Source organism: Neolamprologus brichardi, chromosome 10 (assembly GCF_056152115.1).
Source record: "Neolamprologus brichardi isolate AB-2024 chromosome 10, ASM5615211v1, whole genome shotgun sequence".
NCBI lineage: Eukaryota > Metazoa > Chordata > Actinopteri > Cichliformes > Cichlidae > Neolamprologus > Neolamprologus brichardi.
Window position 1 is genome coordinate 15,592,266 of NC_142113.1, and position 19,096 is coordinate 15,611,361.

At 38.2% G+C, this 19,096-nt stretch overlaps 1 protein-coding gene across 2 annotated transcripts in view; it reads right to left on the minus strand.

Moving 5' to 3' along the window:
* Positions 1-19,096, minus strand: part of LOC102781775 (ryanodine receptor 1-like) — a 53,153-nt gene that overhangs the window by 16,059 nt on the left and 17,998 nt on the right. Inside the window, exons 44-86 of one of the 2 annotated variants that reach the window (XM_087847277.1) lie at positions 18,990-19,084; positions 18,780-18,915; positions 18,478-18,664; positions 18,282-18,393; positions 18,083-18,203; positions 17,717-17,886; positions 17,398-17,618; positions 17,225-17,315; positions 16,994-17,134; positions 16,673-16,836; positions 16,503-16,581; positions 16,245-16,334; positions 16,020-16,160; positions 15,845-15,922; positions 15,696-15,771; positions 15,485-15,608; positions 14,830-14,945; positions 14,671-14,738; positions 14,458-14,579; positions 14,265-14,314; positions 14,017-14,077; positions 13,802-13,928; positions 13,606-13,717; positions 13,225-13,306; positions 13,009-13,139; positions 12,598-12,918; positions 12,269-12,509; positions 12,039-12,126; positions 11,858-11,950; positions 11,401-11,415; positions 8,085-8,255; positions 7,918-7,977; positions 7,674-7,808; positions 6,660-6,772; positions 6,359-6,455; positions 6,170-6,279; positions 6,007-6,058; positions 5,827-5,901; positions 2,904-3,003; positions 2,753-2,832; positions 2,589-2,665; positions 2,425-2,498; positions 1,659-1,676 (exon numbers count right to left, since the gene is read on the minus strand). In XM_087847277.1, coding sequence (XP_087703403.1) covers positions 1,659-1,676; positions 2,425-2,498; positions 2,589-2,665; positions 2,753-2,832; positions 2,904-3,003; positions 5,827-5,901; positions 6,007-6,058; positions 6,170-6,279; positions 6,359-6,455; positions 6,660-6,772; positions 7,674-7,808; positions 7,918-7,977; positions 8,085-8,255; positions 11,401-11,415; positions 11,858-11,950; positions 12,039-12,126; positions 12,269-12,509; positions 12,598-12,918; positions 13,009-13,139; positions 13,225-13,306; positions 13,606-13,717; positions 13,802-13,928; positions 14,017-14,077; positions 14,265-14,314; positions 14,458-14,579; positions 14,671-14,738; positions 14,830-14,945; positions 15,485-15,608; positions 15,696-15,771; positions 15,845-15,922; positions 16,020-16,160; positions 16,245-16,334; positions 16,503-16,581; positions 16,673-16,836; positions 16,994-17,134; positions 17,225-17,315; positions 17,398-17,618; positions 17,717-17,886; positions 18,083-18,203; positions 18,282-18,393; positions 18,478-18,664; positions 18,780-18,915; positions 18,990-19,084 — 4,815 coding nt within the window. The remainder of the gene's footprint in view (positions 1-1,658; positions 1,677-2,424; positions 2,499-2,588; positions 2,666-2,752; positions 2,833-2,903; positions 3,004-5,826; positions 5,902-6,006; positions 6,059-6,169; positions 6,280-6,358; positions 6,456-6,659; positions 6,773-7,673; positions 7,809-7,917; positions 7,978-8,084; positions 8,256-11,400; positions 11,416-11,857; positions 11,951-12,038; positions 12,127-12,268; positions 12,510-12,597; positions 12,919-13,008; positions 13,140-13,224; positions 13,307-13,605; positions 13,718-13,801; positions 13,929-14,016; positions 14,078-14,264; positions 14,315-14,457; positions 14,580-14,670; positions 14,739-14,829; positions 14,946-15,484; positions 15,609-15,695; positions 15,772-15,844; positions 15,923-16,019; positions 16,161-16,244; positions 16,335-16,502; positions 16,582-16,672; positions 16,837-16,993; positions 17,135-17,224; positions 17,316-17,397; positions 17,619-17,716; positions 17,887-18,082; positions 18,204-18,281; positions 18,394-18,477; positions 18,665-18,779; positions 18,916-18,989; positions 19,085-19,096) is intronic. The other variant, XM_087847278.1, reaches the window with a different exon arrangement.

Below are 19,096 nucleotides of genomic sequence, written 5' to 3' on the forward strand. Positions count from 1 at the left end.
ACTTTTGTTCTTTTTTCATAACATGCTTTCACTGAAGTGCACCCGACTCTAAAACTGAAACTGAAAAGGAACATCTAAAAAACACTGCTGTCTAGTTGGCAGCATTGGCTGCTCCAAATTTGTAAATATTGTTCCATGTCACTTTTTATTTTATTGGGGGGGGGGGGGGGTGTTTAAACATGGTTGGGTTATAACTAGCATTTGTAGGTTCAGTTCACTGACAACTGTTTTCAGAAATGCTTCTGAGCTCTTGCAGTGACTTTCATTACATAATCACGGCTTCTATTAAAGCAGTGTTGTGTAATCCATTGTCACCCGAGGGACTGAAGATCACGTCCATTCAATCACAGTTTTGACCCTTGTGAACAGAGTTTTGTGGAGAGTTGCGAGTTTCAATGCTTTCCCTTGTGTTCTCGGGATGCTTCAAATCTTTGAATAACATTAAGTACTGCGGATGATAAAATCTTTTTCTGATAAAGTATCTATCTCCATTTTCTTTAAGTTTCTTTAGTGATATCATGCATCTTTTTCAGCTGTTTATTGTTGTATTCCAACTTTTTAATTTATTTATTGCTAAAATAAGATTCACAATGAGGATTTTAAAAAAAGAATACAATTTCTCAGTTCCTAAATTTGATTGCACTCCTTTTGTTTCAGTGTTTAACAATATTATGCACACTGTCCCAATTTTTTTGGAAACGGGGTTTTAATATAAATCAAAGAAATACAAATGACTGCGGTTTGACAAAGTCTGACATACAAGCACATGTCAGGCACCATACACGAGGCATCAGCATCACATGCATACACTAAATTTAAAGAGAAAAAAAAACAAAAAAAATTGAGACAGTAACAAACATTTGGTCACAACATGTATAAACTGAGACAATGATAAAGGACTCTTGTACAGACAGAAACAAAGCAATAAAGTGAAATGTTAGCAGCAGTCAGAGGTGAACCCGCGATATTACTTGATTTATTAATTTTCTCTTTCCTTTTCAATTCCCCGTTCACCGCTGGCTACATGGAACAAGCACACAAATGCAGAATCATGCAGCATATACAAGCTTTTAACGTAAATGTCAGAGAGGTTGGGGTTTTGTCCAACAAAAGGCTGAAGGGAATCCAGTGCATGATAGAGTACATCCGAGAAACCACACATTTCTTGTCACATGAAACTTAATTTGGAGGAGATATGTATTTGGATGTGCCACATTTATTCATAATTTCGCAAATTGAAAAAAATAACAATCGAGGAGACTTTAGCTCAATATAGTTTCGCTTATAGCATCTTTTGTGGCCATGTTTCAAGATAGGAATAGCCTCTTTATAAGTCATGTGATTAAGAAATGTGCAAGAAGGTATTAGGGTTGAGAAATGCGGAGCTCTATCACTATTCATGACAAATATCGTTCATGAAGGTTTCATTCCCCGTTTGAATAGTCGTTCATGGGCAGAAAAGACCAGATTCCATTCAAGGCTTTTTGGAATGAACAAGACACGTGAAGAAGGGTGCGAGCTGTGAGCATGAAAGATGGAGAGGCATCCAATCCTCTCTTCAATGTTAGAAAGAGAAATGAGGGAGCAAAAAAAGGACAGGGGAGTGAAAGAGGAGCAGCAGTAGGACAGAGAGGCAGATGGACAGAAACATGATTTACCCCGATCTAGGTTCAAGTCTGAGGGCCATGAAAGGAGGGACAAGGGAGAGGTGGCAGTGATCGTGGGGAAGGGAGAGAGGATCAGTGTGTTGACAACAGAAGAGGACTAAGAGATGAGGAGGGGGAGATTAACAACATTCCATGGCAAATTCATTCAGCTAGAACTTTAAATTAACCTCCAGAATTAGATGACAAAAGTAGGTGAAGCCCAATAGACAAACTACTAAACATACAGAGGAAAACATTTGAACCAATTTAAGTTAAATCATGAATATGTAATTCTTTAACAGTTATCAAAGGGTTAATAATACTTTATGTTAGGGAACTAATCACTCAATAAATGAAAATTTGTACAGTAATGGCACAGATGGATTTAAACAAAGATGAATTAATAGATGCTTAAAATGTCTTAAAATGAACAATGGCATGAATTGGTACTCACTTATTCTTCAGTTGAATTACAGAAAGTGATTTCTCGTGACCTTTCAAAACTCCTTTGAGTCTTTTTTACTTTGCTATTGTGGTTTACACAGGAAAAGAGTCTAAAGTATATGCATTTAATTCCTCCAGTGTCTTTTTACTACTCAAAGCGTATATTACTGTGTAATGCGATAGTATAACAGCAGTATTAACACCAACACCATAATCTGCATTTATAAATGATTCTGATCATCGACTATATAACAGCAGCTGCAGTGTAACAGCTTTTCTGCTGTATCTTCAATGTGAAAAGGTGATGCTTAAGAAAAACAGCATGAAGACTTACTGGTGCCTTCCTCTGAAACCATGCCCAGCCCCTCTGCCTTGTTCTGCCTCTCAAAGGCATTTAGATCCAGGACACTGCACAGAATATAAAGCTTTTTTTCCCCCTGTTTACTATTAAAAATTATAAACCACATTTACACTTTTGTTGAGTATTTGAAAACTGACCAGCAAGTCTGCATCAATGCCTGGACACTCAAAAAGAAGCCCACATCCTTCTTGTCCTTTAAGTACTCCAGCATTTTCTGTCAACAAATAAGGGTAATTCAATAAAGGGTCTTCTTTAGAGGTGGAAGTTTATAATTACATGTGTTTATATTAAAAAGGCATACCCGCTGAACCTCACTGTTCCCACCGTTAAGGATAGAAATACCCAGCTTGAGGGTTGTAGACACCATTGGGCCCGTTTCACCTGCAGGAAACAGGAAGCCATGAACACAATGCGGGTAAACAAAGCTGACCAAAGATAAGGATAAAGACTACCTTTGCAGGCACTGATCATTTGCAGGACCATTTCTGCAGCGCCACGATTATGCAGTCTAGACTGCTGGTACAAGAGTCTTTGTTTCTCCATTTCTTTTTCCTGCGGTCAACACAAACATTATGAGGATTTGCTCCCATTATATGTCACAGAGAGAAGGTAAAACGATAGGATGGACTATAGAATCAAATTACAAATATATATACAGTGCTGAACAAATGTCTTACACCCAATGTAGGATTTATGCCACAGCTGCTCTAACTCAACAGTATTATTAATTACCAAAATATTTTTATGTTTCTATAATGGTTAATCCACCAGTATGCACAAGCTCTTAACCTGAAATTACATTTTTAATACAAAATTATAATTATTGTTGTTTTCAATCGACTTTTTTTTAAATGCATGTTTTTAGAGAAAAGCAGAAAGAATAGTAAATTGTTATTAGCATTTTTATTTATCTTTTTTTACTAAGATGCCAAATTGTTATATTGCAGTATTGAAAAGAAACACTCGTTTTACTGATTGACTGTCATTGTGATTAATATCTGACAGTTCAGTTTGTTTTTTGATTAATAAATGTCCACATAATATTTAGTTTTAAACAATTTTTTGACAGATTTTTAAAATATTTTTGTTATCTTTTTTGTGTGACAGGTGCTAATAAATTTGTTAAGTGCTGTATATATTTGCTAAAAGTCATAAAACACTGGTTCATCAAAAAAAAAAAAGTCCATTCTATCAATTAAGATTTACAATTTAATTTCACATTCACTTGCCTTTCACACAAATCCCTACCGCTTTAAATCATCATCACCAATCAGTTTAACAGTTGTTTTCACTCTATGTTTGTAGAAAAATGAATGTACTTCAAAAAGAAAATCTACATTAATCATTAACCTTTGTGAATTATCAATTAATTATTAATGTCCTTTCATGGATTTTACAATAATTTTATCAAGATTCAGATTTTCAGTGTCAATTCAAAACCTGACTCTTGCACACATTCTCTCAATTCACTTCATTAGTCACAGGGTTGTTACACTACTTCTTCACGTTTGCTGGCTGGAGCAAGCGTTAGACTACAGGAAACAGTTCCACTGGCTTAGCATTTCAGCCATGTAGATACCCAAAGTTTCTTAAATGCAGCGGTCCTGCAAAGAAGATACTTTGGATCAAAGCCTTTATTCCTCTGTATCAGAGATATTTCTTTGGCTTTCCATAGCAGTCTGTGCTTACTTTGAGAAATGACTTCAAATATTAATGCAAAAACATAACATTTTTCTTCAGCCCTTCTTCTTCTTCTTCTCTCTTTTCATCTTTAAATCTAAATGTCTTTCAATATTCATCTTTATTCATAACACTGAGCCAATCGCATATTAAATGCCATTTATGGAAAAGAAAAAGAGCAAATGAATATCTCTGAATCCAGAAGGCAAATTGACATTACTCTATCTATCAGCCACGTTATATATCAATTTGTATCATAGTGACCCTAAAACAACAACAACCACTGCTCCCAAACCCCCCTCCCTCCCTCCCTACTCCCAACCAGCCTCCCCACTCCCAACCACCCTCCCCGCCACCCACGTATGCCTAGCCGAGCTCTACCCGCTATGTGTCGTGCAGTTGGACCTCAAACTTACCCTGCAGTCCCTGACTCTCTAGTGAAGCCTGACTGTGACTTGTGCACTATGTGAATTAAACTTTAAAGCTACGACTATGTGTACGTAGATACAGCTTTTAGTGTTGTATATTCTACACTGGCTTTCACTGTAGTCTGTCAGTATGCTATGTGAGTGGGGGAAGGGAACATTGAACACAAGCATTCAGTTAGCAAAGACTGGTGTTATGAAGCTGAGACCAATTAGATGGAACAATGAGGAAAGAGAGACGGAGAGAAACAAAACAGACAGCTATATAAACTGGGAGGAATGACAGTGTTATAAAATGAGTATATGTTTTTTTAATAGCCATTGGAATTTAAGAGGACTTTAACAGGATATCCAATGTAATTTTAGGTCCAGTTTCTGCATGTCTGACTCCCCAGTTTCATATAACACCTCACAAGTGTTTTGGAAGGCATTTTTGAATATTATATACAATATTTTAGTAGTTTAAAGCAATGATACATAATGATGAAGCACAACATCAATGAGCAAACAAACACAGCTCACTGGAAGTATGTAATGGTTCAGTGGCAGTTTCTTCTAAGAGCACAATCAGCACTGGGGTTTACAATGAACTACTGTGTCTGAGACGCTGTACACAACTGGATGCAATGAATGTAGTAAAGCCTGCACAGAGCAGCTGCTACTGCCTGTCAATGTTTAAAAAAAAATCCCAGCTAGCCTACTCTAATACTGTAGCCTTTATAGAGTACCAGTACCAGTACTTGATCTAAAATAGGAGGAATTGTTCATCAACCTGAGCCGATAATGATTTAAAAATAGATTAATTAACATCATGATTGTTAATTTGAGTTACAGTTATTATTATTGTTGATGTTAATTTTACATTTATTAAATCTAATTAGATCCAATCCAGGCGCAATAAATAGTAAATGGTGCATGAAAGTGACTGTAGTTGAGGTGTTTTAAGTTGAAGCATAATAACATTTTGTTGCTGATGAATTTAGGGAGTATACAGTAATTTACACAATTAACGCATACCTGGATTGGAGCTTTGAGTTTCTAAGTAAAGAAACTCAGAATGAATGAAGCTTAGCATACAAACAAAAGAAACAGCAGAGACAGAACATAAAGAAGCAACAAGGCGATACAAGAGAGAGACACAGAGACAGAGAAATGTGGTTGTGAATAAATGCTCCAATGATGAGGTCACTCAATGCGTCGAGAGCTACCGCTCCAATGTGTTCCTGGTCCCCAGCCCCTGGCCGCCCATTACCAGTTCTGACTGTCGCACCTCAAAGGACATCTCATCCTCAGCATTTTCCCCCATTTCCTCTCCACCTTCTTCTTCCTCACCAATATGACAACTCTAAATACACAAAGAGGGGAGAATAAACATGAGTGTTTCAGAGTACACAATGCTGTAGTTCTTTGCAAACTTCAGCGCACTTCAACACCTTCTGCGATGACTTACCTTTGCCATAATATCAGCATATGCCATATAAAGATGATCAGTATCCAGTTTACTGAAATGACAGAAGTGCAGATCACAAATTAGAAATAACATGCTGATTTTTTTCCCCACAGGTGCAGCACGTCTCTGCAGTTCACTGCTGTTGTATCAGTGAGGATCTAACCTCTTCTCTGTAAGAGCAGTACGACTAAAATGGAGAATTAGCTGATGAAGGGGATCTGGCTTTGTTTCCTTCTCCTCTTCCTCATCTCCCTCCTCTTGCTCCATTGCTTTCTGGAATGTTCAATAAAACAAAAGTGTGAGTAACGCTAAAAGGAAAACATCTGTAGATGAAACTACATATGGCACTCACAGATAAGTCGTCTATCATTCTGTCTTCAAATGAGAAGCCTTCAGGATGAAGCCAGTTGCGCCTGTATCCCTCAAGGAACATGTTTGAAGCTCTGTGCCTGAAAAGCAAAAACCAAAACAAAATAGACTAGATATAGTGCCTTGTGGTTGCATGGCTTCTCCAATCACTCAGATTTAGACCTGGGTCTTTTCAGATTCACAAACATAGAGACGACTTGGATGGACTTAAAATGGATATTTATTGTATTTATACTTAGCTTTTTTTTTTTACATACATGGCTCCATAGCAGTTGATTTTTTACCTTGGAATGTTATATAGTGGTGTCATCCTAAAGCAAGCGACCACAGCTCTGCGTCGTTGCTTGGACAACAGTTTGTGCCACACCATCTTCTTGGATTTAAACGGATGCTCCGTCTATCAGAAAAGACATGCACTTGTAAAGTGATCAAAAAATTTCTAATGGTATCTGACACTTCCAATTGATTTATATTAACAATATACTTTTTACTTTTTTCCATAACATAGAAATTTCTAAGGTATCTAACCAATTCTAAGTCTGACAGAATCTCTTCTAAATTCTGACCAATGCTGCAGGGCAGGAATATAAAACTCATTTCACATTGTGGACCGCATGCATCCCACTTTGATTGTAATTGGGCCAGACTGGTGATAATCCCTTTTCTCTCAGAATTTTAACTGCGTATTTAATCTCTGCAATATTTCAACAGAAGAAAATGAAAGAAATCTGTTATCACAACTCGTTGGGCTTAAGTTGTAAGTAAGTAAAAGTCTGACACTTCTGGCCTAGACTGACCTGTAATTACAAAAGGTTTTTTTAAGTTACAGAAAATGTCCCATTTTATTTATTAAACTTACTGTGGATGTATTTTAAAAACTGTATTTCCTATAGCAGATAATAAAAAAACTGGAACTTTTCTGTCATTTAATTGTTCATCTATTACTTCCTTATATTGGTGTAGTTTGTAGTCTTTGCCAGACCGGTTATGTCTGACACCCCCGCTACAGGAGGAGTAGCAATTCTTTTTACTTATGAAAGGATGGATGGAAACCCGCAATGCCATACCATAAGCTTACCAGTATTTCACCCACATAAGCTAAAAACTACTGAGACTAGTAACACCTAAAATTGTTTCAAGCCTTATGCTTTCTTTTCTGTTAGGACATGCAGCCTCTGTTATCCCTGTATTCATATCTATGTAGTACATGCTGTGTAGACATCTTTGTTGTGTGTATTTTTGAATATCTATATTTGAGACATAGTGCACCTGCTGCACTATAAATTACCAACACTCACCATTTCAAGGTGGTAGAGGACCGCAGAAACCTCCTGCACTCTCTTAACAACTTTCGGTGGGGCATCTGCATCTTCAGCCTTCCCTGCCATCTCCTTGTACAGCGCCATCTGCCAGCGCATGGATGGGTTGTCCACCTTTTCACAACATATGGATACAGAGTTTTCTGAAATATCTTGAGACTGATTATCTGTAGTTACAAATCTCATCCCTGCAGCTATTTTACTACCGGTTCTTTAAGTATACCTTGCCCTGTAGATGCAGGTTATTCTGCAGGAACTCTCTTACTTCTTCATCTGTGTCTCTCTGTAAAGTAAAACATTTTAGCAATTGTTTTCCTCCGTGTATATCATAATACAAATCATACTTCGGATGTTTACTAGAACCAAGTTCAAAGTGAGAAAAAAAACTACCAAAGAGTATCGGATCTTGGCCAAGTTGATAAGCTCCTGATCAGCAGGAGAGCACATGTTTAGGCCTATGGGGAGCATCTTTTTCAAGGCAGCCACAATAAGTGAGGTCTGGACTGAGTAACGATCTCCCCGTTTCTTCTTCTTGGTACGCTCAGTATCTGAGCCTCCACCCTGTGAAAAGGACGATAAGGCAGAGAGCATAAACAATATCTAATAACGTGCCAGCAGTACAACAGCTCAGACAAGGACTGATAAGTTTGAATATTTATGTCCTGTTAGGATTGACACTAACTTAACAAACTGATTTAAAATACTGTCTTGAAAAATTACAAAGTATTCTGAATATAAGGCTGAATAAAAATATATAAAATGATTGTGATGATACAGCCAGTATTCTTTACAATTGTGATGTGACTGAATTAATGCTAAATACTGAAAGTCATTCAACATTAGCACCAGCTGAGCAATACACAGTGCTGGAAATGTTTTTATTATGCACAGTAGGTCTCTCCAAGTAGAAACACACTACTACATCTACTAATAATATAATTTATAAAGATGTTAGAGTCAACAATCGGCACTAAAAAGACAAGTGCCCATATTTAAAGGTCAGAATCCGGTTGTTCCCCAACTATAGAGTTATTTTTTCTCTGAGCCCAGACTGGTAAGTAGAGGAGAGAGTGAAAATGTATAAGAAAGTGGGAGTATTGCTGCTTTTTTGAAGGGGAGGCTGAAAGGAAATGGGTCTTAGAATAAAATAAATCAGTCATATTGCACTAACAACGTGCAAGAGAAAATATTTCATTCAAGTCACAATCCATTCAAAATTCCATGAAAAGGACAGCTAAACAAAACAAATTCACTTTATACTATAATTGTAAATGAAATTTTCTAGGAACTGTAGCCCTTGGTGAAAACTCAAAATATTAGATGATGTTAAAGAACAAGATCCTCAGAGTTAGACTTATTAGTAGCATGCAGTTAAAATCACACAGCTACAATTAAACAAACTAAAGGAAATGTCTCTTCCCTGTATTTGAGTTCATGCTCTGCTTCTGTGAGAGTTCAGTCCTTCTGTTAGCTGCTCTTTCTAGAGTCCTCCAAAATGTGCAAATGGATGCTATTGCATAAAGTATATAAATACCTTTCATAATATTAATGTTTACTCTATTACATATTTGCTCTAAGAATTCTACTTTACAGGGTATTTCTTTTTGAACCACAAAACTGAACTGTGTAGATGATTCATATTGATCTTAGCCATATTATAGAATCTGTTTCTAGGAAGACCGCCATCATTGTGCTGGTGATTATTTATGTAAACCGTTATCTTGCCTTGTGAAAATAAACGATTGATTCAAAAGACTTGAGCCATCCTTCATTTCTTTCTATTTTACTTTCAAGATGACTTTCTTGTAATTTATTGTAAGTGGTCTGGAATAATAGTTCTCTAATAATCATCTGAGGGTCGTCCAATTTTTTGGGGGGGCAGTGGGTGCTTTTTCACTTATTTTCAGAAAAACTGGTAGGCCTAAAAAAAAAGCTACTGTATCTACTGTATAATAACACTATGTAAATGTCATGTCCTTAAGAAATAGGAAAACATTCAGCAAAGAGCTGACACAGGACCTGAGAGATGCATTTTATCCTTCAGTTAATCAATCTATTGTATGTAGATGCATATGGAGGTCAGGAGAGAGGCACAACAGAGCCCAGATCTCAACATTATTGAAGCAATGTGGGATCATCTTGATAGAGAATGGAACAAAGAGGCAGCCAACATCCAAACAAGAGCTTTGAATGTCCTTCAAGAAGCCTGGAGAACTATTCCTGAAGACTAATTAAAGAAATGACAAAAAGGTTTGCCTAAGAGAGTTCAGGCTGTGTTGAAGAATAAAGGTGGTCATGTCAAATATGGATTTTCAAGCTTGTTAGAATTGCACACTTTTTTGCCCTATAAACTGTATTTCCATGTTTACACATATATTAATCACCTATTTTCCTAGCAAAATACATAGAACTGAGGGGTGGCTCGGGACTTTTGCACAGTACTATACATAAAAGCTTAAATCTTTTTATTAAAGGGGTTTTGCTGAGGCATCACGGTTAGACATTAAAGTGGTCCCAGATTTTTTTCTTTTTTAATGAAATAAAAAACCTCTAAGTGTAAGGTGTATGTTTGTTATGGTGAAGTAGTTTAGAGGATGCAAAGTGTTTTGGGGAATATTTTAGGAAATAAGTGTGAATTAATATGTTGGTTAGGTTCATGGTACTTTGAGCACTTTTAAAAAGAGAACCTAACAAATGTTTCAGTAAATCTGCTTCAGTAACATTTAGCGTCAAGCTGTGTGTTAGTGTGGGTACTAGGGAGCATAAAAAAAACTAAAACAATGATGTACCATGGCATTTTAAGGGAGGAGATAAGAAAGAGCACAGAGAAGACTAACACCATCCCCTAGTGGACAAAATGCTACATTACAAATACCTACAGCTAAACCATCTTCCATGAAGTGAAACAAAAGGCATACTAGAAGACTCCAACTCAGCTATGATCAAAAAAGAGCAAACTCAGTGACAGCATGATGGCACTGTGCTCCCACTTCCACTTTGATATTTGTGTAAAGCCCAGTGCCATGAGCCGAACTGTACAGCTGAGTACTTTCATCAAACGCCTCCAGACTCCCCCCCACACACACTGGCAGGACTGGGGAAAGCCCGCAGGTGGGGCCTGCCCATTAGTCCAGTGATCCTTTATGAGAACTATATGAGTATATTTTCCCAGCTTCCCTTATGAACAATTCTGCACTAAAGTCTATGAAGAGATACAATATAAATGAATGATTTTGTGTAAGATATTGTACATTGTACTGACATTGTGTCAGTGTAGACTTAAATCGCAATATAATAAAGTTAATGCCAGTGTAAGTGTATCCAAACCAATCAATAATGAAATATATGGCTAAGACCTTGACTTTTAATTATATATAAATGACCAGATATGTGTAGTAATAAATTCACACCAGTTTTGCTTCATCGCTAAGAGGCTGCAAATCAAGACTTTGCAGAAACAACTACACATAGAGGCCCTTGTCAGTGGCAGTGAATTAATTCCACATCTCGATGATTAAAATCTGCAGGATTTTTTTGTGTGTTTCTGTGTACACAAGTTACGTGTGTTCACATGTGTTTGTGGATATGTAGTGAGTGTACTTGTGTGGATCAGATGTGCCAGTGTGCTGGGGAGGTTGATGAAAAGCTCCCCCAAAGTGAGGTGCCATGCGGTCAGCACAGCGGTCGTGCAAAAACAAAGTCTAACCTCTGTGTCCCCGCCCTGGAAACCCAGCCGCAACACAAAAGAAGAGAACAATGGACAGCCAAAGAGAGAATATCATTAACACAACTGCGAGCCTTCGCAAAGATCTGAATTAAAAATCAAATCTCAAAGAGGTTACAGCAGCTTTCACTATGTTTAAATAAGACCAAAAAACAAAAAATGGTGCGTAAGTGTGTTTTTGTATTAGACTGCTTCCCCGGCTTTCAAATAATTTTTTTTCCCTAAAGCTATTACCATTATGCTAAGAATAACAAAATGCTTATTAAATGACCAATTATAAGTGACTGAAACTGGTTGGTAATGTCATGAAATCTTCAAATTATACCATAAAATATTGCCACAAGGGAAGGAAGACATACAGTTGTTAAACAATATGTCCTAAAGTTGCCTGATTTGACATGTGGTCTACACTGGCATGTGCAGCCTTTCACTAACTCACCTTGCTCATTTTACTCTTGCTGTCAGCGGTGAGGAATGACATGTTATTGATCTCATTCATCACCACAAAGTTTTGTTCCTCTCGCTTGAAGTTCTGCAGGAGAGAAACAGAAGCATAATTATTGGATGGATTAAGTTTTTATAAACGCTTGCAAACAAAAAGGCCAAGTGAACATACTCACATGAGATTTGGACCAGAAAATAAAGACTTCTCCAACCATTCGGAAGAGCTCTTCTGCATCTGGGTCAGGACATGTCAGCCACCTCGCTCTGTAGCAGAATAAATTATTATAAGGCTAAACTCTCTTTATCACAAGTTTTGATAATTAACAATATATAAAAAGATTTATATATTGCAATTTTGTCAATATGAGGCAGGATTCATAGCTTGGTGACTGTAACATTATTCTACCTGTTATTGTCCACATAGCGAATAAGTAGAGGGTAAAGGGCATACAAGTCTCTACAGAGGACAGCAAACTCATCACGTATAGTGCCATCTTCCTCATCTCCCTCTGATTTTCCCTCCATCCTTAAATGGTCCTCCTCAGCCACCACCTTTGATGTGCGTTTCTTTAGTTTCTCCATAGTTGGGATGAAGTGAGACTTAAGCATTTCTGGCTTTGCTCTGCTAACAATGGGCTGTGAAAACACTAGTGGAGAAAAGAACTGGTTTTAACTTCCTTGCAGAGGAAACCAAAAAAACACTGGTATGTGAGCAGAGTTTAAAACAGCTCCCACCAGCCAATCTCTTCATCCAGGAGGCTTCATCTATTCCCAGGTTGTTCACTACAATTTTCATGATGCTTCCTAGCAGCTGATTAAGTTGTTCTGACGTGACCTCGGTGCACAGTCGGCCCTCCATCTCAGGAAAATTTTCAAGTCCTCTCTCCCACCAGCGAATGAGGTAGTTACAAAGCATGGGTAAAGTAATTTCAATCACATGAGGCATCTCAGTGTAACGAGCCCCCGACTCTGCCAAGTCCCCAATCTCCTTCAGCAGAGTATCCAGCTCTGGGATGTCTGGACATAATTCCTGGACCTCATTGGGAAGGCCCAAGACTTTAATCCAGAAGAGAAATATTGAAAGATAATTCAAAAACAAGACTTTGCTAGATTTAAAAAAAAGTGTGACAACAGTATTGCACTCACTGGCTCTCTCTCTGGGAGTCTTTGTGGTGTACACAGAGAAAGCATTAAATTCATTTAGATGGGGTTCTAAGTAGGCCACCGGCATAGCTGCTGCAAGGTGTGCCAAACACTCTCCAAGAGCTGGCCTCTGCCTGTAAAGGCAAAAGAACGAGTGCAGCAAATGCTCCAAAATGATCAGTAGTAAATTACTTTACATCTTAAAAAATATGGAGTCACCTCTCAACATGTAGATTTTTCACTGTCCCCAGGGAGTAGATGCTGCACATGATCCGATAGCATGACATCTGCAGATCATCCACTGTATGCAAAAACACAGAGAGACCGAGAGTGTCTGAATTATTAATGAATAACAACGAGGCTACAAAACACATGTTGAGTCTGAATGTTCTCCCTTGGCCTGCGTGAGTTTTGTCTTAACTTCCTATCACTATCCAATAAAGAGTTTAAAGTGGCTGTAGGTGATTAGTTGTCTGTCTTTCTTTAGTAGTCCTGTGATAGACTGGCAACCTGTCCAGTGTCACTTGAATTGGTCACTGGAATTGGATAAGTGGTTAAAAGAACAGATGGATGGAATATAAAGCATGAATAAGCACTCACAGATGACATCATCTCCAAATTGGTGCTGAGCAATGTGATCAAACAGGGAGGTAAGTACTGGGAGCAGTGCAATGGTGGTGTAGTTGATGTTCTGAGAGACGCCTTTCACTTGCTGGAAAAAAGAGAAGCAGCATATGATTATGGACTTGGATATATGAGTTCTAATTTGTGAATGCCCATATTAAACATCATGTACCTGATTGCCTTTCGAAACTTTGCCCAATTTGAGATTTTCAACCATCTTCTCAATATCATCAGCAGCACTCTCAAAGAACGATCGTAGCCCTGCTTTAACAATCTCAGGTCCTGACTTCATTACCGTCCTAATGAGGCAAACACAAAAGGTAAAAGGAAAAACATGAAAAATAACTATAATACAGTTTTATAGTGTTATTAAAAAAACAAACAAACCTTGCATCCAGTGATCGAGCCAGAATGTGAAGACAGTTAACAATTGCTGGGGCATCCGTTCCTGCAAATATAGAAATAAATCCACATCATCAGCTACTGTATATCCATAAAAACATGGAGCAATGGCATTTAGGCTAACCCGGGTGACAGAATGGTGCATTGCAGCTCACAAAATACAGAAACACACATAAACAGAGAAGAGAGAGAAAAGATTCAGAAAGAGTGGTGCTGCAAGTTTGCCATCTTACCAAAGAGAGAAACTCTGTGCCTCACCAAAGCAGACATTTTACAGAAGATACTACAAAGTGAAAAAAAGGAAAAGGAAGAAAAAGAAAACTCAAGAAGAAATAAAAAGCTCATAAAAGGAGAAACATAATATTTGAATAAAAGATATACAAATATATATATTTCTGTGTCATATTTATAAAACAGAGACATCACCTTGCAATCATCTCCTTCTCCTTATTGGAAGAATGCCCGCCACTACCCAGGACTTTTGCAGGTGTAGACAAAAAGTAGAGGCAGTGATTTTTGAAATACTGGTTTATTAGAGGCATCAAGATCTGAGAGAGAGAATTCAGAGGGTTTTCCACATTTAGTACAGAAATAACAAGTACAAGTATTTTACATTTTACATTCACACAATAGTCTCACCTTGGCAAAGAATTTGATTTCCTGCTCATGGGGAGACTTTTCCACTCGTCCGCTGCTAACCACAGCCTCTGTAAAACAGATTGCAATATACAATATCACGGACACAGTGGCAAAAATTGAATGTACACCACACTATTTTTCATCTTTGCCCCACAATACCAAGATGTGCGATGAACTCCTGTGCGATTTCCATCCATTTCAGCAGTTTCTGAAGGAAACCATACGCAAACCTCTTTTCAATGGATGATATGTCCGACTCCATGTCTTTAAGGCCTCTAAAGTTGGGGAGAGTTTATATCTCAAAAATTGATATATAATAACAATGAAAGACTTCCTGTTCAGAATTTGTGCCATAATAAAACACTATTTAAGGAGGCCGCAATAATGCCATGTCCATACTGGTTTCTTATAGTGAAAGAATTAATGCTCATAATGCTCATGCTCTTGGTCGTACATCATAATACAGTCAGGCTGTTATGCATCAGTTTATTTCAGTCAAGATGAAGCCTGCAATTAATGTTTGTTTTATGTTGAAAAGACAGAAGATCGAAGTCAGTGGTTAAACTTTTTCTGGTATGCCAAAGGATGCTCACGTGCCCTATCGATTATTTTTATCAATCTACACCAAAAAAACCCACAAAGTTGAATTTTAGCAACAGCAATAGCAAACTCTTTGCTATTGCATGTAATACCATACAAATCAATGCATTTTTAGGAACTACTGATTCAAAAAGTCTTTTGAGTAGCTTGGATAAATTTTCTTTATTTTGAACCAAGGTTCAATGTTGTCCATTCTCAACTATTTTATTATTACCTTGTGACAGCGTATCCATTAAGCTGCAAGAACTTCAGCAGCTCGTATGCCTTCTCTCTGTCTCGTGCCTTTTCTTTAGCTGTCAGGGTATCGTAGGGCACGAGCAGAGGATGTGTTCCACCTCCTGCACAAACAAAAGCACATCCAGAACTATTTGGAAAAGACAAATCTTTCCTTCTCTATATTCCACCCTCAAAAGAACTAAAATCACCTTTTGCTTGCAGCTCCAACTTTTTCTTTCTTCCCCAGGTGTTATGGTAATTTTCTGCCAGTTGTTCTGCCATTGACTATAAGCAGATATAAATATTAGTAAGATGCTAAGATTGCAAAATAGAAGGATGCAACATTTTAAACCCATACCTGCAAATCTCTCGAAAGAGCCATATGGGAGATATCAATGGGCTGTGGACTATAGCCATGGCTTGGATCATAAGTTGCCTAGAACAGAAAGATTGTTATGCACTCTACTGTACAACAAGCAACATTATTATTAAGTATTAATGCAGTCAGTCAAGGGCTCTAAACAACTGTATACCTGTGCAGTCTGTGAGATTTTTCGTGATGTTGCCTTCTTCTTCTCTGACTCTTCCTCCTCTCTAGCTTTCTCAATGTTCCATTCCCATGCAATCATGGCTTTGATTGACTCTTTAATTGGCCATCGGTAGATCTCTTTGTCCTTTGAGAAAAGCCAGTGTGAGCAGAAACAAATACACACACTACATCAAGATTCAAGATGATCACTGCATGTCTGTGAACGTACCTTCTCTGAGAATGTCTTGTACGGTCTAAGCATGGGGTGGGTTTTTGCATTTTCATCCAGTGCCTCACCGTATGACCAGTTATTCTGAATCTGAAACATACATGGCCATATACAGCATGAATTACAGCTGTCAGTCATGCTTACTAGGATCCCTTTGTATTTCTTTAGAGTTATATATACTGGTGAATGTATAGCTGCATCAAATTAACCTAATGTGTTGGTCCAGATTTAGCTAAAGACTTATAAACAAAACTTTACCTTTTCAAAGGCCCATTTGTCATGAGTGTATTCAGCATATCTGTTAATAAAGGGATCCAATCTCTCAGGGATGATAGTGCTATGGTTGGAAGAAGCATCAGAGTAACATTAGCTTTAAGTACAAAAAACAGAGAGATGATTAATTTCTAGCAAAGTAAAAAGCCCCTCACTTTGTTGTATCCACAGGTTTAGGATCAAAGTTTCCCTCTGCATCTACTGATGCCTTTTTCTCTGTCTTGGAGGAGTAGCTGGCATCTACATAGTCAGGAGGAATGGCTCCAGCAATGGCGCAGATGCATGGCATTGAAATTTTGAAAATTTCAGCATCAAATTTCTGGAATCACAATAAAAAAATATTACAATATCCATCCATCCATCCATCCATGCATCGTTCCATCCATCCAGGATTTAGGGCAGCTGGAGCCCATCCCAGCTGTCATTTAATAAGCCAACTAATAAACTGAAAAAGCAAAATAATTTGCAGGAGTTACCTTGTGAGCTAGTGATTCAAAGATCCCCCAAAACAGTTTGCGTGTAAGATGCAGCTCCTCTTCTGATGCAACTCCAAAATTAGCCCAACCATTAGGGAGGCAATAATATTTCCAACAACGCTCATAGTGATTGGTTAAAAGCTGCAGAGCGCAACATAACAAAAGTGAAACAGCTAAACTAAAAGAAAAATATTCTGTTAATAGTGAAAACATTTTACAGGGTCCTCATACCTTTAGAGGCATTTTGGCATACTCATTGAGAATGGGCACATCAAATACCAGCCGCCTTAGCAGATGCTGAAGCATAGATGGACGTAGATGCCTGAAGAAAAAATACATTAACACCTAATCCAAACCTGGCAGTATTAAATGACATGTAAGGCATCCTATCATGTTAAACTCACTTGCACAGAGCCATGAGGCACTCTTCAATAATATCTCTTTGGGCTTTTGTGAAGGCTCGTCCACGAGACAGCCTGTAGATTGTGTGCAACATGGAGTCAATCATTATGGCTCGATGATCACTGCCAGCAAAGAGCGGGGCACACTTGGTGATGAGTGGCAACACAGCTGAGCAGAGGTAGCGGTTCAAAGCCAAAGCCATCTCAGTGGTGCTAAAAGCAACCTGTTGACAAGAAATCTTAGCAGTTATCTTAGTCTGTATAAGCTTTCCATTGTTCCCAGAGAAACAAACAAAAACAGTGTGAACTGTTTGAGCCTTACCGTATCCAGGGAGGAAGCAGCTCTCATGTCAGGCAAAAAGCCCACCTCCAGCACATGGAGAAGGAAATCTTGGTTGTCAATACCATAAACTCTGTCCAAGAACAGCACCATGGGAGCCTTGTGATCTGGCACAAAGCTAGCAGACATCTTTGGTTCAATAACGCTGTTGTCTAAGCACAACATGAAGAAAACATTTGGGGAAAGTAATTAAAATGACTGAAAACCCAGAGAGAAAGGACCTATTAGCACGCAGCTGTGTACAATGTAGGACAACCAGTAAAACCAGTAATGGTTTTACTGGTTGTCCATTATTGGGATAATTTGTTGACTGACTGAATACATAACTAATTTATTATGAATTTTCACCTTTTCCAAAAGCTGGAATCTGAAGAGGAAGACTGATGACTCCCACCAGATCTTCTATAGGGACCAGAGACCTCAGAATGGCCCTGATCCTGAGAGCCTCACCTTTACCAGCCTGGATCAACTGTAGAGACAAACACACTATAAACTTTTTTTTTCTATAAAACTAAAACATTTGGATACGTTTAGCATGGCAGCTTACATGCATCTCTGGAGCACATCTTCCCAGCAGGTCAATAAGAGCAGAGTAAAAAGACATAATGGCATTTCCCAGGTGAACCCTGTTCTCCTCGTGCTGTTCCTCTCCTCCAAACCTGTCGGTAAAAAACATGTCTCTATCTTTCTGCAACACTAGAGCGGATAATAAAATCCTTCCAATGAAGCCAAAAAGCTCTTACATGGGAAAGCGTCTATCTTTCTTAACACTAGGGCCATCCCTTGCAGGGTCCTCTGATATTTTGATTGCCTCCTCAATTGCAGCCAGGAGTCCATTGCCACCCTCCCCTCTCAAGGCTGGACCAAAGCACTCAGGCCTACGGATGAGGAGGCGCACCACCACATTTGCATTCTCCTCTACACTTTCTCCTACAAGAAATAGAGACCATAGTTCTTATAGGTTATTGATAAGATCGAGAATCAGAAATAATGAGGAAATTAAAATGAAATGTTACAATGAAATGTTGAAAAAAAAAAATCTGACCATTGACAAAAACAGCAAAACGAAGAAAGTCAAGATATTTCTCTCCACCACAAGGATTCCAGCCGATGTCAGGATATCCTTTAGCCAGTAGCATTGGACAGCTCTGAAGTCCACATCCGGCTAAATACTTCACTACCTGGAAAGATTATGAGTGTATTCAAGTCAGGTTAAAAAGCTATAGAATTTTGAACAGATTAAACTTTGTTTTACCATTTCAAGATCCTGCTCTTGAAGAGCTAATGCCAGCTCGTTATTGTCAATACAAGACGCTGCAGCCACATCCAAGGGGGTGGAGCCACGCATTCCTAAAGTATACA